Genomic DNA, 24229 nt, shown 5'->3' with positions numbered 1-24229 from the left:
GGTTGAAACCCGAGAGTGCAGTGTCGGGTATCAGGGCTGGAAGGTGCCGGGCGGAGGGGGCCAAGGAGAGGCAGAGAGAGGAGAGGGCAGGGGAGAGGAGGGAGGGGACACACAGAGAGGGACTGGAGAGGAGCGGGTCATTTCCCAGAACCATGGGACCTAGCGGTGGTGTAGGATGTCCCGCTCTGATTTCTGCCCATTCCAGATCCTGTTTCTGCTCCAATCCCCGTTTGCCCCCAAAGCCACAGAGGCAGAGAGGTGGGCGGATGAAGAGACAGGGCGAGACGGAGAGAGAGACCTTTGTGTTGTTTTTTAAATCATGGTCTTAATTTAAAAAAAAGCCAGGATGTTCACTTCTCAACCCATCTGCTAAGAACACTTTTTCTTCTTCTCTGTGTCTCTTTTTTCCCCCTCAATTAAAAGAGATAAACAAATGATGATTCATAGATTTCACAATAGTATTAGGTTGAAAAACTTTTCCGTCTCCGATTTAGCAAGAGTAAACAAACTGGAATACATCATGGAAAAAAGAGTCATACTGTATGCCTCTGTGTTCCCCTATTCATTTCATCCAGGCAGGGCTGGTCTGGAAGTCAAAAGAATCCAGCACATTGATTCGGGAGTGGAAGCTCTGGTTACATTTAAAGAGTGGGATAAAAAAGTTCCACTCACAAACCTTGGATGTAAGGTCACTCAAAACTGAAGTTCACATTGGCTTAGCATTAGCATGCAGTGTTTCAGTTGCCCGTTTCCCGCCATATCACCTGACTGACATAACCTATAATGTTGCTCAGTGATTTATTTTCCTTTTCTCCCTCTAGACGTTTGCAGAGAGCACCATGAATGAGCTCCTAGGCTGGTACGGCTATGACAAGGTGGAGCTCAGAGACAACGAGGCAACCGAGATACGGAACTACCCCAACCGAGAGAGACGCCAGCAGCATGTCTCCGTCCTGAAAGGTAAGAAAAGGCGAGGGTCCCGTTCAGTAGGGCACATCGTAGCAAAACGTTTTGCAACAGATAGTGGAAATCTGTGTTTTAATTGAACAAGTTCAGTTAGAGCCTTACCGTTTCAAAATTGTTTCTGCCTACTGAACACGACCCAAGATCATTAGTTCAGATAGTATCTTCCCGTTTCACTCCCTTTCAAAACTTTTCTGCCAACTGAACAAGGCCCAGGTATCTGCAACACAGGTAACATAGTTAACAGAGGTCAGACAGAATTCACGGGTAACCCAATAACAAAGCATACAGGTTGTTCAATCCAGACATAGAATCACTTTAAACATTTGCTAGACATACTTGCAACTTAATTCACCCTTCTTATGTTTCACTTATTATCCCTACAGTAAACCTGTATGGCTGGATTTTTTCTCTTTCTAAAATGTTCAATGCCATTATTGTCTTAGGTCTCTCTTTATCTAGTGTTGTGTTGTCTCGCTTGTCTTGATGTGTGTTTTGTCCTATATATTTTTTGTTTATTTGTATTTTTAATCCCAGACCCGTCCCTGCAGGAGGCTTTTTGCCTTTACGGTAGGCTGTCATTGTAAATAAGAATTTGTTAAATTAACTTTGTTTTGTAAACATCCTTTGGGCTGCATATACATTATTTGTTTATATAGAGTGATATTAGTGCCCCCAAAAGCTCAACATTTTGAATGCAGATTACATTTATTTTGGCACTTATATCATTCCATACCTATGTTAGAACATAAATTGACTCTCATAAAGTGACCATACATATCCTGTGCCTTCCAGAAAACTCAGTGCCGAAGTCCAAGAGCTTGAACAGCAAAGTCAGCCCCTCTGCACTGCCCATGAGGAGTGGAGAGAGAGAATCATCCAGCGTCCCCTCTTCCACTTCCTCTTCCTTCCCCAGCTCCTCCTCTTTGACCAGCCCTAAGGAGCATAAGAGCACTCCCATAATTGTCCCCCTTATAAAGCCATCTGCAGGTAGGGCAAACATCACACATGCACACACACAAACAAGCACTTTGTGTGAACAACTGGGTTAGAACCTGGGTCTCCTGCACATCATAAAAGCTTGCTAGCCCGCTGAGATAAAGCCTAGTCTTCAGGTCATCATCATCATCATCACTACCACATGTAGCCTACAATTATTTGATACAGCTGTTGATTAAACACTTACATGCTCCTAACATGGTCATCTTCATCATCATCATCATCAATCACACTTCGCATGTTGATGTTGATTCCTCTCTCCTCTGGCTCTGTCCACAGTGGAAGACGTGCAGAATGTGCAGATAGTGTGTGTGTGGTGTCAGAAGGAGGGGGTGAAGCGCTACTCTCTCTGTATGGGCACTGAGCTGAAGAGCTTCTGTAGTGAGAAATGCTTCGCAGCCTGCCGACGTGCCTACTTCAAACGCAACAAGGTGAGGGATTCAACCTTGATTCAACTAGGAGTCAATGGACCATTTTAGGTCCGACAAAACTGATGCAGTTCAGATGGAAATAAAGATAAGCACGCACACACAGATACACACACATATACACACACACACTTTAATGGTGAGATTTCTGGCAGGTAAACAAACCCTCGGAAATGGAATACCACTGTTTTCCTCAGTGAGGTCATCATACCATTGTATTGATAAAAAAATCAAGAATTTAAAAAGAGTGTGTGGGTGCATGCATGTGTGAGGGGTTTTATCCAAGCACAGGTAACACACACACACAGCACACACACAAGCTACCCAGGAAAGGGCTGAAAATAGCCCACATGAATATACAGTGCATTCGGAAAGTACTCAGAACCTTTGACTTTTTCCACATTTTGTTATGTTACAGCCTTATTCTAAACTTGATTAAATAGTGTTTTCTCCCTCATCAATCTACACACAATACCCCCTAATGGCAAAGCAAAAACAGGTTTTTAGACATTTTTGCAAAGTTATAAGAAATGAAAAACTGAAGTGTCAGTTTTACATAAGTATTCAGACCCTTTACTATGTACTTTGTTGAAGCACCTTTGGCGGTCATTACAGCCTCAACTTTTCTTGGGTATGACGCTACAAGTTTGGCACACCTGCAGATCCTCTAAAGTTCTGTCAGGTTGGATGGGGAGTGTTGCTGCACAGCTATTTTCAGATGTCTCCAGAGATGTTCGATTGGGTTCAAGTCTGGGCTCTGGCGGGGCCACTCAAGGACATTCAGAGACTTGTCCCGAAGCCACTCCTGCATTGTCTTGGCTGTGTGCTTAGGGTCGTTGTCCTGTTGGAAGGTGAACCTTCACCCCAGTCCGAGGTCCTAAGCGCTCTAGAGCAGGTTTTCAGCAAGGTTCTCTCTGTACTTTGCTCCGGTCATCTTTCGCTCGATCCTGACTAATCTCCCAGTCCCTGCCGCTGAAAAACATACCCACAGCATGATGCTGCCACCACCATGCTTCACCGTAGGGATGGTGCCAGGTTTCCCCCAGACGTGACGCTTGGCATTCAGGCCAAAGAGTTCAATCTTGGTTTCATCAGACCAGAGAATCTTGTTTCTCATGGTCTGAAAGTCCTGTAGGTGCCTTTTGGCAAACTCCAAGTGGGCTTTCATGTGCATTTTAGTGTGTAGTGGCTTCTGTCTGGCCACTCTACCATAAAGGCCTGATTGGTGGAGTGCTGCGGAGATGGTTGTCCTTCTGGAAGGTTCTCCCATCTCCACAGAGGAACTCTGGAGCTCTGTCAGAGTGACCATCGGGTTCTTGGTCACCTCCCTGAACAAGGCCCTTCTCCTCCGATTCCTCAGTTTGGCCGGGCGGCCAGCTCTAGGAAGAGTATTGGTGGTTCCAAACGTATACATTTAAGAATGATGGAGGCCACTGCGTTCTTTCTGCAGAAATGTTTTTGTACCCTTCCCCAGATCTGTGCATTGACACAATCCTGTCTTGGAGCTCTACGGACAATTTCTTCAAACTCATGGCTTGGTTATTAATCTGACATGCACTGTCAACTGTGGGACCTTATATAGACAGGTGTGTGCCTTTCCAAATTATGTCCAATCAATTGAGTTTACAACAGGTGGACTCCAATCAAGTTGTAGAAACAATTTGAAAATGATGATCAATGGAAACAGGATGCACCTGTGCTCAATTTTGAGTCTAATAGCAAAGGGTCTGAATACTTATGTAAATACATTTTTTCAGTTTTTTACTTTTAATACATTTGCTAAAAACCTATAATCACTTTGTCATTATGGGGTATTGTGTGTAGATTGATAAAGATTTGTTTTTAAATCCATTTTAGAATAAGGCTGTAATGTAAGAAAATGTGGAAAAGGTAAATGGGTCTGAATACTTTCCGAATGCACTGTATGTCGCCTTAGAAATAAGGTTCATGAAATTAATAACTTGCTAACATCAGATAACATGTATATATTAGCCATTTCTGAGACTCACTTGGATAATTCATTTGATGATACAGCAGTAATGATACAAGGATATAACATCTATAGAATAGACAGCAATGATTATGGGGGAGGTGTTGCTGTATAAATTCAGAGCCATATCTCTATAATGCTTAGAGACATTTTTTTGTCAAGTGTTATTGAAGTGTTGTGGTTGCAGGTTCACCTGGCACATCTAAAGCCTTTTCTTTTGGGGTGTTGCTATAGGCCACCAAGTGCTAACAGTCAGTATCTAAATAATATGTGTCAAATGCTTGATAGTGTATGTGATGTAAACAGAGAGGTCTACTTTCTTGGGGACCTGAATATTGACTTGTTTTCATCAAGCTGTCCACTCAAGAGGAAGCTCCTCACTGTGAGCAGTGCCTGTAATCTGGTTCAGGTTATTAATCACTTGAAAAGAAAAGGAGAGCCGCACACTCTAGGATCTCAGATGCAATAATTTAATAACCTAATAACCAATTTTTCGACAAACCTGTCTTCATCAGGTTATTAATCAACCTACCAGGGTGTTTACAAACACTACAGGAACAAGATCATGCACATGTATTGATCACATTTTTACTTATACTGTAGAACTTTCTACGTCTAAAGCTGTATCCATACCCATTGGATGCAGTAATCACAATATAGAGGCTATATCCAGGAAAGCCAAAGTTCAAAAAGCTGGGCATAAAATAGTATATCAGAGATCATACAAAATATTACGTGGATGATGTAAAAAATATTTGTGATGTGATAAATAAGGAGCATCCAGACACTGCACTTTAGTAATTTATGAAATTGCTTCTTTCAATTATTGATAAACATGCAACTGTTAAGAACTGACTGTTAGAACTATTAAAGCTTCATGGATTGATGAGAAATTTAAAACTGTATGGTTGAAAGAGATGGTTGCAAAAGGAGTGGCAAATAAGTCTGGCTGCACATCTGACTTACTGCAAATTGAGAAATTATGTGACTAAACTCAACAAAGAGAAGAATAAACTTCATTATGAAGCCAAGATCAATGATATAAATGAAATTATGGGCCGAAAGACAAATTCAACTCCATCGTTCATCAAATCTGAAGGCTTATTCATCACAAAACCATTTGATGTTGCCAATTATTTTAATGACTACTTCATTGGAAAAGTGGGAAAACTTAGGCAGGAAATGCCAACAACAAACAGTGAGCCATCATACTCATGCATAAAAAAACTAATAATGAAAGAAAATCATTGCAAGTTTTCATTTTGTAAAGTTAGTGGGGGAGAGGTGAAGAAATGATTGTTATCAATCAATAATGACAAACCTCCTGGCATTGAAAACAGGTGGAAAGCTACTGAGGATGGTAGCTGACTCTATAGCCACTCCTATCTGTCATATGTTTAATCTGAGCCTAGAGGAAATGTGTTGTCCTCAGGCTTGGAGGGAAGCCAAAGTTATTCCGCTACCCAAGAGTTGTAAAGCCTTCACTGGTTCTAACAGCAGACCTATCAGCTTGCTGCCAGCTCTTAGCAAACTGTTGGAAAAAATTCAGCATGCTTATATAGAAGGGCACTTAACATGTACTGCACTGACACAAATTACTGATGATTGGTTGAAAGAAATTGGTAATAAGAAGATTGTGGGAGCTGTACTGTTAAATTTCAGTGCAGCCTTTGATATTATTTACCATAACATGTTATTGAGAAAACGTATGTGTTATGGCTTTTTAACCTCTGCCATATCATGGATTCAGAGCTGTCTAATAGAACTCAGAGGGCTTTCTTTAATGGAAGCTTCTCTAATGTCAAACATGTAAAGTGTGGTGTACCGCAGGGCAGCCCCCTAAGCCCTCTACTCTTTTCTATTTTTACCAATGACCTGCCACTGGCATTAAACAAAGCATGTGTTTCCATGTATGCTGATGATTCGTTCATATACACATCAGCAACCACACCTAATGAAGTCACTGAAACCATTAACAAAGAGTTGCAGTCTGTTTTGGAATGGGTGACAAATAATTAACTGGTTCTGAACATCTCTAAAACTAAGAGCATTGTATGTGGTACAAATAATTCCCTAAGTTCTAGACCTCAGCTGAATCTGGCAATGAATGGTGTGGCTGTTGAACAAGTTCAGGAGAGTAAATTACTTGGTGTTACCTTAGATTATAAACTGTCATGGTCAAAACATATAGATTCAATGGTTGTAAAGATGTGGAGAGGTCTGTCCATGATAAAAAGATGCTCAGATTTTTTGAGACCACACTCCAAAAAGCAAGTCCTGCAGGCTCTAATTTTGTTTTATCTTGATTATTGTCCAGTCGTGTGGTCGAGTGCTGCAAGGTTGAGCTGCAGATGGCCCAGAACAGAGCAGCACGTCTTGCTCTTTATTGTAATCAGAGGGCTAATATAAATACTATACATGCCAGTCTCTCTTGCCTAAGATATTGTCTAGTCGTGGTCGAGTGCTGCAAGGAAAGACCTAGTTAAGCTGCAGCTGTTCCAGAACAGAGCGGCACGTCTTGCTCTTCATTGTAATCAGATGGCTAATATAAATATTATGCATGCTTGTCTCTCTTGGCTAAGAGTTGAGGAGAGACTGACTGCATCACTTCTTCTTTTTAAAAGAAACATTAATGTGTTGAAAATCCCAAATTGTTTGGATAGTAAACTTACACACAGCTCTGAAACACACGCTTACCCCACCAGACATGCCACCAGGGGTCTTTTCACAGTCCCCAAATCCAGAACAAATTCAAGAAAGCATAAAGTATTATATACTGTATCCGAGTGGCGCAGCCGTCTAAGGTACTGCATCTCAGTGCTGGAGGTGTCACTACAGACCCTGGTTTGATCCTGGGCTGTGTCACAACCGGCCGTGATCGGGAGTCCCATAGTGTGGCGCACAATTGGCCCAGCGTTGTCCGGGTTAAGGGAGGGTTTGCCCGGGGTAGGCCATCATTGTGAAAAAATAATTTGTTCTTAACTGACTTGCCTAGTTAAATAAGGTTATAAATATAAGAGACATTATTGCATGGAACTGTCCCATCTCGTATTGATCAAATGAACAGCAAACCTGGTTCCATAAACAGATAAAGCAACATCTCACGGCACAACGCCTCTCCCATATTTGACCAAGCTAGTTTGTGTGTATGTATTCATATGTAGACTACGTGTGCCTTTTTTAAATTGATGTAGTTCTGTCCTTGAGCTGTTCTTGTCCATTAATGTTCTGTATTATGTCTTGTTTCATGTTTTGTGTGGACCGCAGGATGAGTAGCTGCTGCTTTTGCAATAGCTAATGGGGATACTAATAAAATACAAACAAAATACACACAGACACCCACATACATGCTGGTTTCTAATAGACAGGCCAGTGTTTGGAGCGTGGGAAGGGGTCAAAGTTCGCAGAGGACAGTTAGGGCTCTATTCAATCTGTATCGCTGAAGCATTACAGATTAGGTGATAGAAATGTAAAGGTAATTTTCGTATGCATCGTTTACCAGGAATGCAGTCTCAGCTAACTTGGGAACATTGCCTTTAAATTTCAGCCATGCTGTAATGCTGAACTTCTGCGATACGGATTCAATAAAGCCCTTAGTATCAGTTCGCCTTAATGGAGAAAGGGCCAGTCATAAATACACCACTTCTCTCCCATACACATTACCACCATTTTTCACCCTCCATCCAAGACATGGATTCCCCCTCTTAGAGGCATGGGGGTGTCAGGCAAGGCTATCCCCATTCAAAATTTCCGTTATTTATGCAGCGCTAGGTTATAGTCACACAACAACTGACAGGGGGGGAAGAGGGAATTGTCTGCTGCCTACCTACCAGGCTGCAACAAACAGTCCATTTTTTTGGTTTGTGGAGGTGGGGATGGAACCGTGGCCATTGGCTTGTCCCTGCTTGTCTCACTGAGGAAGAAGGGCAAGGGGCCTAGGGGCAAGGTGTCCACTTTCAGCACATACCTTACCTGCAGCTGCCTCATGTTTCGTAACTGAACACGACTCAGTGGGTCACAGAGAAGGGGGGTGCTCACTGCTCGCAGATCCACACAGGATCAGCTTACATGAATCGGGAGGAATTTCCAATATTAATACAGCCGGACCATTGACAATAATATAAGGGTTTTATGTTTGTCAACTACTTTATCTTATCAAGACATTCCAAAACGTTCCCTTTGTTTCAGTGACCTCAAAGCCCACAGGTCAATGTACTCTGTTACATTGAACCCCTATGACGAGGCGAATCTTGCAGTGGTTATTTTGGAATTGGTTATGTAAGTTTGCTTTAATGACCACGAGAGCCATCCACGATGACTTAAAGCAAATGCTACCTTATCAAAGCTTGGTGCTTAAATCCCATAGCGGTTCAACTGAATCCAGGCTGTACTCTAAAACAACTTTAACTCAATCCTGGGACGTGTTCACAACGTTTTAAAACATTTTGCAACGGAGATAAAAAACAAGGAGTGTTTCTTATTTGACAAATCAGTCAATTTTTTTGTTTGTTTGGTGCCTAAGAACATGACCGAGCTCTTGATAGTTGGTTATAAGTGTATAATGATGTGGCTTTGCCCCCGTCCATCAGGCCCGGGATGAGGATCTCAATGGAGGTGAGCAATCCCCCCAACACATCCGTGCCGATGAATCACCCCGACTGGTGATGAAGATGAACAGCGGTGGGGCCAGAGTAAGAACAGAACATAATCCACATCATGGAAATACTGAAGTTACTAAAATGTTTTTGCTCAAAGGGTACTAATGAAGTCAAGCATGTTTGTCTTTAAGAGGTATACAGCTACTTTAAAACACTTAGGGGCAGTTTGCAGGACACAGACTAAGCCTTAGACTAGGAGTAGGCTTAATTAATCTGTGACTGGGAAACTGCCCCTTAAATTGATAGTTCAGCTGTTTTCCATATATAGATATTTGTTACCTTAAAATAGGCTATGGACAAGGAGAGGCTGCAATCCACATTAGGTTTTGTTAAAGTAGTCATAGCCAACAATTAGCCACATTAGCATGTTGTGACCAATTCCCCATGCAAATTAATCTCTCGTGTTTAGAATATATTACATTTCATGCCCAAATCATAAAAAAAGAACACAATGAATTTAATATGATTTGGCCATGAAATTGAACACCTGCTAAATAGGGAAGATTGCCTTACATGGAGAATTCTTCCCAAATGTTGAAGTCACTCCTTGTCCATTATAGACTGATTAAATGTTTTTTTGCGGAAACAATTAAGAGCCTTTAAGGCATTTTGAGATGGAAAAACAAAACCACTCTATTCAAATAATGTTATACAGTACATTCCACATTCAAATAATTGGTTTTCCCTTTTCACGAGGCACTTTAGTAATTCTCCACAGTCACTCTCGCCTGTACCGCAGGTGTGCGACTGGTGCAAACACGTCCGCCACACCAAAGAGTACCTGGACTTCGGCGCAGGCGCCGAACGGCTCCAGTTCTGCAGTAGCAAGTGCTTGAACCAGTACAAGATGGACGTGTTCTACAGAGAGGCCAGGGCAGCTCTCACCAGCTCCAGCCCAGGCCCAGGAAGACCCACCCAGGATGGGAGAACTGAGTCCAGCGGAGGGGGTCAGAACCAGAAACTCCTGACCCCCGAATCGTGGAACAATGGCGCGGGGGTCGTTCGGGGGAGGACCAGGTCACCCAAAGGGCCCATGCCGATCCACAGCACAGCGGCGGCAAGGACTGTGTCACCATCTGAGGCGTCGTCCTCGTCCTCCAAGGTCCCCGTCTCTGGGCTGAGACACCTGGAGAGGCATGTCCTGCCACCGTTGCCACCCCCAGAGGTGGCAAACCACCACCCCGTCGCCCCTCCTCCTCCTCGCTCCCCCATGGAGCACCACCAGCACCACCACCAGGCAATTCCTCAGATCCCACTGCCCTTCATCCGGCCCCCCCTCCACGCCCAGGGACTGACGAGCCCCCTTGCCAATCCCCACAGGTGCCACCCTGGCCCCCCTTCCAGCCCCATCAACCGGTCCACCCCTCACTCCCCCCACCACCCCCACCTCCAGCCCCCATCGGCCTCCTCCATGAACCCACCTAGAATGCACTCATACCCGGGGGCATACTTCCCCGGCCTGCACTCCCCTCCAATGATGGGGCCCCGTGGCCCTGTGCCCATGCCCCCTATGATGAACTTTGGGAGATGGCCGTCCCTAGGCCCCTTCTTCCCTCAGCCCATGGTCCTGGTTCCCTACCCCATTATTGTACCCATCCCCGTCCCCATCCCCATCCCTATCCCCGTACCCATATCCCCTAAGGCTTCCCCCTCAGACCCCCTAGGGATCTCCCCCATTGGGGTTATCCAGCCCGTGCCAGATGGGATGGAGAAGAGGTGCTCCAGTGGTGTCAAACTGCCCTCTCCCGGGAGCTCTGTGCCAAACAGATTAAATAGAACCACCAACCAGGGTCTCCCGTCGCCCTCCGAACACCCCAAAAGGGATATCACAGATTGGGTTAAATCAGAGAGGCAGGCTCCGTCGCCCATGACGACCCCCCACAGTGCAGAGTCCTCCCCCAGGGCTTGCTACGATGCTTCCCCGTCTTCCACCTCAGTGATTGAGGCACTGTTAGACTTTAAGCTGGGCCAGCAGCAGCAGCCAGAGAGACAGCTCATTCATAGAGTGCTCCAGAGGACCCCAGTCAAGCTGGAGCTCAACCCCCATGGAATGGTGGACCTGTCAAGTAAACGGGAGTCCAGAGCGGGGCAAAGCACCAGGGTAGTGGATACCAGAGTGGACCACCACAACCACCACCATGACATTATCAAACCCACCCCTCCACTATCCCAGTCCCCCCCTCCCCTGCACGACACTTCCTTCCCCCAGAGCCCAAACACACAACTTCCCTCGCACACTCCACCAATGACCAGAGGGGGATGCCGCAGCCCTCCCTCTGATGCCGCCACCTCCTCCCCCCCGATGTCCCCAGACATCCCTAACCGAACGACTACGTCATCATCCACCGACCCTGCTCCCAGCCCAGACTCCTCCCAGTCCCAGAGAGAGGCCCCGCTCCTTGGCCCTGACTCTGTCCTCAGCGAGCTGGAGGCGGTCAAAGAGAACAGCTGCTCCAATGGCCAGGTCCAGGGGAGGGACCAGGGCCAGTTCCCTCCCCTCCCCACTAGCCAATCAGAGGAGCCCTCGCCCAGTGCCGACCCTGAGGACCCCCACATCCTCGATGAGGACCATGCCTATGCCCTGCCCACCCCCACCCCTACACCCACCAGGACGGGCAGTTCCCCAGCCACCACCCACACCACACTCCTTCTGCCCAAGCTCAGGGACAAGGGCGCCCTCTGGAGCCCACCGAGTGTGGCAAGGCCTGGGGACATGGAGCCTGCTCAGAAGAGACGGTGCCTCCGCATCCGAGATCAGAACAAGTAGAAGAGGGAGGTGGGTGTTGTTACACAGGCTTTTGGGGGGGGGGGTGTCATGGAGATGTTAGGATACCTAGTGGAATCTGAATGAGAAAGACGTAATACAGGTGAAGATTATATGAAGGAACTTCCATATAGATTAAATAACCTTAGAAGAAGGTATACAATTAACTGTTTATATCTATCACCAACAATCAAACACACCCATACACACACTCGCTTGCCCTGACAGATCCCCATATAAAACAGTCCAACATCCAAACAAAGCGTTATCACTGTAACAGGGCCTGCATGGTGGGGTGATCTCTTTTCAAAGTTACTCTCACTGTCTCTCTTCTCTGCTCCTTCCCCTGGCCTAGCTGTAATCCTAGAGCTGTGGGGAGTGCCAAGCTCTAATCAAACACGGTTGATTCAAATACATTTTGAGAACCGAGCTAGCACATTTGGTTCCAAAGCCATACACTTACTGATCAGTAAAACAGAAGGTTTTTAAAACATTCTGAGAAAATTTCACCTGTTCTGTGTACATGTTTAGGTTGCAGAGAGGTTCTGATCAGAACCTTTATTGTAGCACGGCATCAGTGAGATTCAACCCTATGCTCTTCTCTTACTTTACTCATGGTATTAGACCACTGCACCACCAGGGTGAAGGTAACATGCAATGTTTTTTTTAACTCATTCAAACCTATTCATTTTAGTCTGTTCAAACAAACCACATTTCAAAGGAAACAACCCTATCAGTCCCGAGACCCCAGCAAAAATCGTCTTTTAATTTATCTGACCTTCATTTATCTGATTGTTCAGCCTTTATATTTAGCCTCACAATGAATTGTTTTACCATTTTCTTTTCAGGATAACCAGGGCTACAAGTAGAATAGAAAACAGTTTGATTGACAAATGAAATAAAAAAAACAAGGTCCGCCAAAGCAAAAACCTGAGAAAAAATGAATTTATATGAATGCAGTACAGAAATGGTTTGCTCAGTGGAAAATGTACGTCCTACTAGTCAGTGACAACTGTGTGGAGTTTGTGACAGAAAATATGGGAGCTTATTACAGTATTATAGACACTATGTCCTGGGATTTCCTATGATCTTCTATATAGAAGAACCGCTTACCTTCTAACAACTCTTGTGTAGCTTGTGAGTGTCATAGAGTGTCATAGAGAAACACATGTTACATGTGTGTGTTTGTGAGAATCTCAGCTTTATTTTAATAGTTTGTAGCTCAAACCATTCAGACTCTACGGACATTTTTGTAAAAAGACCCGGCCCGAGCCCCTTCGGGATCCACCCTTGTCTCACAAACACCGCTCTAGCTCAGCCCCCATTAATCACAGTGTCCACGGGTGAGGTCGATTGATCAAGGGTGATCGAGCAGCTCACCCAAAGGTTTGGGTACTGCCAAAGTTTCACACTGTGATATTATTTTCTCCCATGAACCACCACTCTTCCAATCCAGCCCTCTTTCTGGCATTACCTTGGAGACGGTGGCGATCAGCAGACTCGAAGGCGCTGTGAATATGAGAGCCTGTGTGTGTGTGTGTGTGTGTGTGTGTGTGTGTGTGTGTGTGTGTGTGTGTGTGTGTGTGTGTGTGTGTGTGTGTGTGTGTGTGTGTGTGTGCTGTGAAAATGAGAGCCAGCCCTCAGTGATAGAGCTCTGGGGCTTCATTAGAAAACTGAGCAGCAGAACCGGAACGATCCGGTTACGTGTGTCACAACGACACTGACATGCAATACTGGCCCTGGCGCCGTCGCTCGGTCGGTCTCACTCCTATGTAGGAGTTTAGTGGTGTGCAATCATCTCTTCTAGTCTCATTTAGTAGCATTTATTGGCGTTCTCTTCTCTCCTCATCTCCCCTATTCTTTCTTATCCTCTCCTTCTACACTCCCGTCCTCTCCTCTTCTCCAACTCCTCTCCCCTTTTCTCTCCTCTCCTCTCCTCCCTCTCTCTTCTCTCCATTTCTCTACTATCTCTCCTCTCTCTTTTCCTTTCCTCTCCTCTCTTATTCCCTTCTCTCACTTCACATTCTTCTTCCTGCCAACCAGATGTTCTATGGAAGACATAAAGTACATTCAAGTAACAACCCTAACGACCAATCAGATTGGAACCCTCCTTACTTTCGACAAATCAGATCCGTCTCCAGTTTACCCTTTTCTAATTGTTCATTCAAATGGTCCTTTTGCCACCCAGAGCTGTGTGATTATGTGCTTCTCTTTCCGTTTTACATCCTGGGCTTAATGTACACATGATGACAGAGAAGGTTTTGATTTCCAGTTACCTCTACTTCCTCCCTTCTCCCCTCCCATTTCGAAAAAACCTCAAAAGGTCAAGGGTCATCTTGTGTCTGAAAGTGAAAAAGATGGCTATTGGCAGAGTGACACATAACCCAATAACTGTTTATGGTATATTCCCAAAAGCCATGTGCCAGAAGTATTAAACCATCCTCTTTCAGAGAGGTCCCCGCTTCACCCTTTGTCATTTGTTGTGTTTTCACGTGGTCCACCGGTCTCCTTAGTAACCAATACACATGAAAATCACAGAGTGTTGCCAGCGTTGCGCAGGCGGATTTATTGCTTGGTGTTCTGTGTAAGGGGAGCCTGTGTGTGTGTGTTTGTGTGTGTGTTTTTGGTTTTACTATCTTTGTGGGGACCACAAGTCCTCACAAGGATAGTAAAACAAGGAAAATTCGGACAAGTGGAAGTTTCCTCAGTCCCCACAAGAAAAAATACTATTTTGGGCTTAGTGGTTAGGTTAGGTTGACAATTAAGGTTAGGGTTACAATTAAGGTTAGGGGCTAGGGTTAGGAGCAGTGCTTAATTTGAACCGGAACCTATTTGGCCGGATCCGGTACATCTCGTGGCATGAAAAATGATTGTCTCTCACAGAACTAGAATGAGATTCACTTTCTATGATCTCGCTCCCTCTCTCTGCTCTAATAGAGCCTGCATGTCACATTCGTCATAATAATGATCGGACCAAGGCGCAGCGTGAGTAGCATTCCACATAATTTATTAGAAAGTGAAACTTAGAAAAATACAAAACAAATAAAGAATAGACGAACTGTAATTACAATGCAACTAAACATAAACAATATCCCATAACCCATAAGTGAAAAATAAGCTACTTAAGTATGATCCCCAATTAGAGACAACGATTACCAGCTGCCTCTAATTGGGAATCATACACAATCATCAACATAGAAAAACAAACCTAGAACCCCACATAGAAATAATAAACTAGACTAGCCCCCCAGTCACGCCCTGACCTACTCTACCATAGAAAGACTAGCCCCCCAAAAAAGCAATATTACAACCTATGTGATGTGATAATTGCGTTGTTTGCTCTATAACCTGTTAATTCATATGCCTTACGACCGTGTTATAGAGGCCTAAAGGCCCAGACAATAAGAAGACACAGTGGTAGAATATATTTAACCACACCTTTGTTTTATCACCGGATAGCAACCTCTGTCCAGTGAAGTCCACAAAGCATATTGCATGTACAGTAACAGACAGTTACAAGTTAATGTTTCTGGCATTTTCAGACCACTAAACAAATATTGATTTAGAGCCACAGAGAGTTACCCCAAGTCGCAAAGAAAACAGGAGCTGCCTCCACTATTCCAGCACCATTTCAACTTCTACATTTCAACATTATCAAATCACCTCTTCTTTTGTCTAATACAGTGAAAACTAAAAGATACCAAAAAATAATTTAGTCCAATCAACATCAGTTAAATATGATGTGGCTATTCATGGTTCTGATTTCTTTGTGTGTGTGTGTGTATGCGCGTTTGTGCAAGTAGAAAAACATTTTGACTCACCCTACTTGTGGAGAAACAACAATGCAATCTTCCTCTCTTTCATGTTGACGAAACGGTCTGTCACTCTGTCATACAGTACACGCTTGTATTTGTTGTTGTCCTAGGTTACCTGGCTAAAATGCTTGTTTGCTATCCTAACTTCCATTCATTGGCAACCTTAGTTAACATTAGCCTTCAACATTTAGCTACATATTGAACTTCCATCCTCTCAGGCCAGTGGCACAACAATGTATGAATTAATGGTTGGATCAGAATAGCCATTATAATCATTGGCCAGTACGGAGAATTAAGTAAAACCTCAAGTCCAAATCCCTATCTCCATCCATGGTTAATTTAGAAAGGGACAATTTTAGCTAGGTAGCTAGCCACCAGAGGACAAGAACACAACGAGATGCAACAATTCAAGTTTTTCTGTCAATACCATATGCTCCAAAATCAAAGCTGGCTTCCCTTAACACTTTTTGTTGATGCTCCAGGACCATTTACAGTTAAGCTGGCTCAGTTTAGTTCAACCCTGATTGGCACATTTTTTATACTTTTTTTTTATCAAGGGAGGCCAGATGCTCGCTGGCTTCCCTTGCCTTCAATGCTATGGGCGACAACAATGTCATACTTGTTTGGACCAGACAGCATCAGATAGATGGCATACACGTAGAGAGACAGAGGGGCGCTGTTTCACACGCTCGGATGCTTACTCCTGTGAGATACATTCAGCTTGAAGGAAAATTATGAAACACAGAACGACAAAAGATCAATTATTTTATATATATATATATATAGGTTTTTTTCATTGGTCCATTTTTTGGGTAAGCCTGGCTTCCCTTGGCATCCATGAATACACACCACTGCTACACCATGAGAAAGCCTCAAATTTAGCCACAGAGGATAAATAGCTTCTTTTAAAAATAGCCTAGCTGTGGAGTGTAGCCCAATAACAAGGCATAGCCTACAGTTGGGAACGTGTGGCAAATCTGTCAGTGAACAAACAGCATGCAGACAAAACTGGCCTTTTGCAATATTTGAAATAGTCTACAATCGCGGGAAAACACAGGTTGTAAACCACATGGCTCCTGCTGAAAAGAAGAACATAACCAGCTGTAGGCTACCAAAATATTTGATCAACATCCAAATATTGTTTTACAAAGTAAAACAAGGGAGAGGGGGGGGGCTTTTGGCACTAGCGCATATGCCATCACCAGCAAGTGAGCTGTGCGTCAGAGTAAGTGAAACTGGAAAGCCTTTTTAGGACTATAAATTCCTCCTCATATTGTAGCATACAATATGTCTCCACACACCTAGGCCTAGGCTATTGATGGATTCAAGATAAGGTCGTTTTCATTGATCTCAGATTATCAGTTAGTCAGTGTCAAAGTAGCCTGTCATTTCAATCATTTGTGCAGTATTATTTTGCTTTCAAGACAACTGGGAACTCTGAAAAAAACGAGGTCGAATCATGACGTCAGTAATCTTCAGGTTGGAAAGTCGGAGCTCTAGAAAGAGGCCAGAATTCCCCACTTGGAATTCCGAGTTGGAAGACCGTTCAAAACTAATTTTCCCAGTCGGAGCAAATTTTTTTCAGAATTTTACAGTTGTCTTGAACGCACTGAAGTCGGAAGTCAGATATTTCCCAGTTCTCAGTTCCGAGTTGTTTTGATCGCGGCATAAAAAATATTATGCTAAAGTCTCCAGTAATGTAAAATGACGTAGAATTGGATGAAATGCGTTTATACAAGGCCAAACATTTCCCGGACCCTAGGCTAGAAAAAATGTTTCCCATGTGTGGAACTTCTGTAAGTGCCTCTACTATATTGCTCTTTGTCACAGTGGAAATGTGATGATATGCATGGAATACTTTATTATAAAGAATATTTTTTATTTCTCATGTGTTCCGGTACCTCAAAGCTCCCCAGGTCACCCCCTTCTCGTGCTAACTTTTTGTTCCGGCACCTCCAAATTTACTAATTATGCACTGGTTTGGAGTTAGGGGTTAAGGTTAGGGTTAGGTTGTTAAGGATTAGGGTTAGGGGTTAGAGAAAACAGGATATTGAATGGGAATAGTTTTTTTGGTCCCCAAAAGGATAGTAAAACAAACGTGTGTGTGTGCGCGAGCATGTGTGAGCGTGTGTATACAGTATATGTGTGTGCTGAGGGTGTGTATAGTAACGTGTGTTTGCATGCGTCGCGAGTGCTTATGTGTAATGGGACCCGGTCTGCGTTCACAGTCGACTGACTTTAGCTTAGTAACTCTCAGTGCAGAGGTTAATATGGCTGTCCACTTCCATTGTGTTCGCTACTAAAAGTTTCTTTAAAAATACTTTTAAGTGTTTTAGCTCTGACAAAATCAACAGGCCAACTGGAGGATTTCACCTCAGGAAATAGCCCGGTTTCGTCTCAGTTTTCCCTGCCTTTATTTGGGCTATTTTATTGCCACGTGTAACTAGATCCCTCCACATGGGTATTTGCAGAGCGTTTGAAACTTAAACGGAGAGGGACAAGGGGAATAGAGAGTTAGAGAGTACAGAGCCATGGCTTCTTGGCCCCTGGTGTGTGTGTGTGTGTGTGTGTGTGTGTGTGTGTGTGTGTGTGTGTGTGTGTGTGTGTGTGTGTGTGTGTGTGTGTGTGTGTGTGTGTGTGTGTGTGTGTGTGTGCGAGTGTGTGTTCAGCACAGATGTTCTTGGTTTGATAATAACCTATGCGACAGTTATCTGGGTGTTGACATATCTAAAAGCCTCATTCTCACAGTGTTTATGTTGAGTGGGTGGATTAAGGAAGGGAGGATTGACAGAATAGGAGGGCAGATCTAAGACTACGGTATAGATGTAAATGGAAATACAATTCAAATCTCTTTCTCTCTCTCTCATCCCCCTTTGTCTCGCTTTCTCTTTTTCTTTCTGTCTCTCTTTCACTCTCTCCCTCCGTGTCTCTCTCTTCCCTCTCTCTCTCCTTTTCTTTCTTTCTCTCGCTCTCTCTCTTTCTCCGTCTCTCGCTCTCTCTCTGTATGTGATGAACTGCTTTACATTGTACAGCGGTACCAGATCCAGTGCCCCGCCCTCTTATGGACATCACCAGAACCAACGCCCTCTCTCCAATCCATTCCTCAGCCAATCAGTCAGCCACCAGGGAGATTGGCCCCGCCCTTCTTCTGACCACGAGGTGCCAATCAAGGAAGCAGTCCAATGGGGGAAGCAGCCCAAGATGTGGATTTCCAGTATATTCGCAGCATCTTTGGACTTCAGAGATACCTCCTTCTTTGATCTCTGCCATACTCCATGAGCCTATCAGAGCCCACTCCTCAACCCTATTCAGTGGCTCTACACTAGATGGTAGGCTACTAGGCTCCAATCATCAGCCTTGTGTGGTCTTCTCAGATGGAGCCTGAACCTGATCTCTTTCCTGGGGAAACGGTTTGTTTTCTCTGCCTAGCTCCACACAAAGAGCCACATTGTTCCTCTCCCCCATATCCCACGCTAACTCCCCTACTCAGGTTTTGGGTTACCTGGCCGACGGGGGCTCAGGCTTCAGGAGGAGTGTCTTTTTTTTTGGTCTGATTGAGGGCCAGGAATATGTGTGTACCCCCTCTCCTTCTTTCCTCTCCTCTCCTCTCCACCCTGTACCCCCTGCCCAATTGCAGTATACAGTACACACACTAGTCCTGAAGTGCAACTTCTTACACCAATTGCTTGATAACTTCCTCTTTCCCTCTTATATCCTCTCACGAGGGATGAGGGTACACAATTTCAGTTCAAGAATTTATCCTCTGGTATTTTTCTGAACTATTTTAAGGAGGGTTGGAATTTACATTTTTACATTTTAGTCATTTAGCAGACGCTCTTATCCAGAGCGACTTACAAATTGGTGCATTCACCTATAATATCCAGTGGAACAACCACTTTACAATAGTGCATCTAAATCTTTTAAGGGGGGGGGTTAGAAGGATTACTTTATCCTATCCCAGGTATTCCTTAAAGAGGTGGGGTTTCAGGTGTCTCCGGAAGGTGGTGATTGACTCCGCTGTCCTGGCGTCGTGAGGGAGCTTGTTCCACCATTGGGGTGCCAGAGCAGCGAACAGTTTTGACTGGGCTGAGCGGGAACTGTGCTTCCTCAGAGGTAGGGAGGCGAGCAGGCCAGAGGTGGATGAACGGAGTGCCCTTGTTTGGGTGTAGGGCCTGATCAGAGCCTGAAGGTATGGAGGTGCCGTTCCCCTCACAGCTCCGTAGGCAAGCACCATGGTCTTGTAGCGGATGCGAGCTTCGACTGGAAGCCAGTGGAGAGAGCGGAGGAGCGGGGTATCTCCTGGAGCAATGAAAAAGGGGAAATTTTGAACTGTAAACAATGTCACATGATAACAAAAGAGAGAGGGCGCAAGTCCCATATATCAATCTACTGATATAGCTGAGTTGGCAAGGGAAGTTTTGACTTGCCTGAGACTTGAAGACTTGTCCCCAAAATGAATGCCAAGGCTTTGGCTCAAAGGGCTAGCACAGTCTTGTGATGTGCAGGAGACCTGGGTTTCAAACCATCACACATGCAGTGATTTATAACACCGACTCAGTCATGGGACTTGGGCTGCATTGTCACAGGCATACCATTTATGAAGTTTTTACCACCAATTGGTCTTTTGACCAATCAGATCTTTTGCCAATAATTGGGCAGCTTGTGTAAACACTGCCATAGAAGTAGATATTTTGAGTTTCCAAACCCACTCCCTCTGTTGATGCTCCTTACCTTACTCAGATAATGTGCAGTGGGCTCCTTTTGGTGGGTTTGGAACAACAATGTAGGTAGTCATGTTACCAGCCATGGTATTATTTTGAACCGTCAAAGGCTGCAAAATGCAGCTATCAGTATTACAGTTTGATGAGATACTAACTATACGCATGGTCCCAGATCTATTTGTTCTGTCTTGCCAACTCTTCTAGTCATTGTCATGCCAGACAGTACAAACAGATCTGGGATCAGCATAACAAACTATCCAGTGGGAGCATCATCATCTAACACTCATCATCACATTGTGAGAATTCACTTTTTGTTTTTGCTATACATAGACTTTGCCTTTATATTAACTTATGAATGATGCCTCTATAGATCTTCAAAAAGTGCTTTATTGATTTTTATTTTGATGATGATTATTATACTGTATTTTGCCACTTCTAACCAGTTTCCAAATGTTTTGTTAGAATTTGTCCAGTAGAGTGCAGTGTCGCTTTTGGAACATACAGATACCTGCCAAAATAATGGAAACACTTGAGTAAATGAGGGATACAAAGTAAATTGAGTGCAGTATGTGGTTCCTGAGTTAATTATGCGATTACCATCCCATCATGCTTAGGGTCATGTATAAAAATTATGGGCAAGCCATTATTTTGGCTGCCATGACTATGCCCCCATAGGATGACAATGCCCCCATCCACAGGTCACGAATTGTCATTGAATGGTTTAATGAGCATGAAAACGATGTAAGCCATATGCCATGGCCGTCTCAGTCACCAGATCTCAAGCCAATTAAACACTTATGGGATATTCTGCAGCGACGCCTGAGACAGCCTTTTCCATCACAATCAACAAAACACAAAATTATATAAAAAAAATTTGTGGAAGAATGGTGTCACATCCCTACAATAGAGTTCCAGACACTTGTAGAATATATGCCAAGGCACATTGAAACTGTTCTGGTTTGTGGTATCCCAACGCCCTATTAAGACACTTTATGTTGTGGTTTCTTTTATTTTGGAAGTTACCTTACCTGTAGCAGCTGCCTCTTTTTGTATATACATAATTAGCCGTCTCCAATACCTTTGGTAAATAGATAGGATATTTTCATTAACATAAACATGTATTAATTCACCTTCATTCAGTAAACAACCATACATTTAGTGCCAATACAAGTCTGTCTTTTTCATGCCAATTTCAGCAATGGCTCGATCTATTCATCGATCCTGCCACAGATCACCTGTTGCCATCCCATAGCCAAAATAGAACATTGCCACAACCCCCCACCCCCCCCACACACACACACACATACACACACACACACACACACACTCCCTCTCTCTCTCACACACACACACACACACACACACACACACACACACACACACACACACACACACACACACACACACACACACACACACACACACACCTCTGCCATCTCAGAACTGCATTCCAAAGAGCACATGCCCAATCAGCGTATGTGTAGCCACGGTGACAACAAGCTCATTCCAGTCAACAGGCTTACCTTAGGTCATGCCTATAGAATCATTGTCATCTTAGTCTGCCCAGGGGACTGTGTCACAAACTAGTATGACTCAGCAGTGGTGTCACTCTATACTAATGCCTGTCATATCCTGCAGTACTCCCCTAGCCATTCCTTAGTGGCCAAAATGTCAACAAAAAACTGCCATAGTATATTGCACATCTACCTATACCTACCATTTCTGGCCAGTATCAGTTTGGGAAGATAAAAATGTAAAGTTGTCTGAAACCTATATATTGTGGACTCTGAGGACACAATTCAGATTGTTTTTAATGTAAATGAATATGATAAACTGGGAGCTGTTTGGTGAAGACCCGTTTGTAAAGTGAATAAAGGCTATTCTGACAGTAACAACATCATGTGTTATTCAAGTCTGATGTCGTCTTTTACTTTGTATACCACAAAAATATACTTTTCAATGTAAAATGGTCCAAGTATAGCAACCAAAGTCAAAACTATTCACTGAAACATAACATCCAGATGTAGGCTGGATAACATTCTCTCTGCCATACCTTGGTTGTATCCCAAATGGCATCCTAGTCACTCTGTTAATGAAGTTGTTAAAATGTAACACATTTGACCCAATGCCTCACTTATGATGTTGGTGTCAGTATTTTATATTAATACACAGAGACAGAGATGAAGCGATAAAAAGAAGACTCATTTACACCTTGCACTTACATGTGGTTTCGGGATTGGATTAACATGATCCAATCACCATGTGATCAAGGTTTGTTGCGTCTACACGTGATATTTAAATGTGTCTGGTATCAGTCCACTGTGTCTGCATTGTGACCAGATTTCCTGGTGCCTCCCTGAAATGCAAATTATTTGACAGATATTCTTTCAAAATAATGTGAATGTATTTACTTGAACAGTTAGGCCTTTTGATGTCATAAATTGATGGGGCTACCTATAAATGACATTAGACGCCGGTATAATGATGATATAAATGGTCATTTTTTAATTTATTTAACTAGGCAAGTAGGTAAAGAACAAATTCGTATATATAATGACAGCCTACACCGGACGACGCTGGGCCAATTGTGCATCGCACAATCACAGCTGGTTGTGATACAGTCTGGATTCAAACCAGGATGTCTGTAGTGCCACCTAGCACTGATGCAGTACCTTAGACCGTCATTTAAGCCCTAAGTGATTTAAATGACAATCGAGATAAGTTTACACTTGAATTATGAAACAACACATATGGAATCATATAGAAACCAAAAAATTGCTAAACAAATCAAAATATATTTTATATTTGAAATTCTTCAGTAGACACCCTTTGCTTTGATGGCAGCTTTGCACAGTCTTGGCATTCTCTCATTCAGCTTCACCTGAAATGCTATTCCAACAGTCTTGAAGGAGTTCCCACATATGCTGAGCACTTGTTGGCTGCTTTTCCTTCACTCCGCGGCCCAACTCATCCAAAACATCTCAATTTGGTTGAGGTCAGGGGATTGTGGAGGCCAGGTCATCTGATGCAGCAATCCATCACTCTTCTTCTTGGTCAAATAGCCCTTACAAAATAACCCTTGTAAAACAAATGATAGTCCCACTAAGCATAAACCAGATGGGATGGCGTATCGCTGCAGAATGCTGTGGTAGCCATGCTGGTTAAGTGTGCCTTGAGTTCTAAATAAATCACTGACAGTGTCACTAGCAAAGCACCCCCACACCATCACACCTCCTCCTCCATGCTTCACTGTGGGAACCGCACATGCAGAGATCATCCTTCCACCTACTCTGTGTCTCACAAAGACACGGTGGTTGGAACCAAAAATCGTAAATTTGGACTCATCAGACCAAAGGACAGATTCCCACGGTCTTATGTCCATGGCTGGTGTTTCTTGCCCAACGCAAGTCTCTTCTTTCTATTGGTGTCCTTTAGTAGTGGTTTCGTTGCAGCAATTCAACCATGAAGGCCTGATTCACGCAGTCACATGCGCTGAACACAACAGGTGTAGACCTTACAGTGAAATGCTTACTTACGAGCCCGTAACCAGCAATGCAGTTAAAAAAAAATACAGATAAGAATTAGAGATAAAAGTAACAAGTAACTAAAAAGCAGCAGTAAAATAACAATAGCGAGACTATATACTGGGGGAGGGGGGGCTACCGATACAGTGTCAATGTGCGGGGGCACCGGTTAGTTGAGGTAGTATGTACATGTAGGTAAAGTTATTAAAGTGACTATGCATAGATGACAACAGAAAGTAGCAGTGGTGTAAAGGGGGGGGGGGTAGTATGGTATGCAAATTAGAGTGGGTCTAGGGTTTTTGGGATAATGGTGTTGATGTGAGCCATGACCAGCCTTTCAAAGCACTTCATGGCTACAGTCGTGAGA

At 43.8% G+C, this 24229-nt stretch overlaps 1 protein-coding gene across 3 annotated transcripts in view; it reads left to right on the top strand.

Annotated features, from left to right (window-relative positions):
* Positions 1-24229, top strand: part of LOC106607562 (sine oculis-binding protein homolog) — a 60625-nt gene that overhangs the window by 2318 nt on the left and 34078 nt on the right. The window contains exons 2-7 of one of the 3 annotated variants that reach the window (XM_014204614.2): positions 822-960; positions 1759-1953; positions 2242-2393; positions 8970-9071; positions 9778-11814; positions 18650-22235. In XM_014204614.2, the coding sequence (XP_014060089.1) occupies positions 822-960; positions 1759-1953; positions 2242-2393; positions 8970-9071; positions 9778-11805 (2616 nt within the window). In that variant the 3' untranslated portion in view covers positions 11806-11814; positions 18650-22235. Of the gene's footprint in view, positions 1-821; positions 961-1758; positions 1954-2241; positions 2394-8969; positions 9072-9756; positions 11815-18649; positions 22236-24229 lie in introns of those variants that run through there. The other 2 variants (XM_014204613.2, XM_045720707.1) reach the window with 2 other exon arrangements.

The sequence above is a fragment of the Salmo salar genome, chromosome ssa06, assembly GCF_905237065.1.
Source record: "Salmo salar chromosome ssa06, Ssal_v3.1, whole genome shotgun sequence".
In the NCBI taxonomy this organism is placed as follows: Eukaryota; Metazoa; Chordata; class Actinopteri; order Salmoniformes; family Salmonidae; genus Salmo; species Salmo salar.
This window is presented reverse-complemented; position numbering and strand designations above follow the sequence as displayed.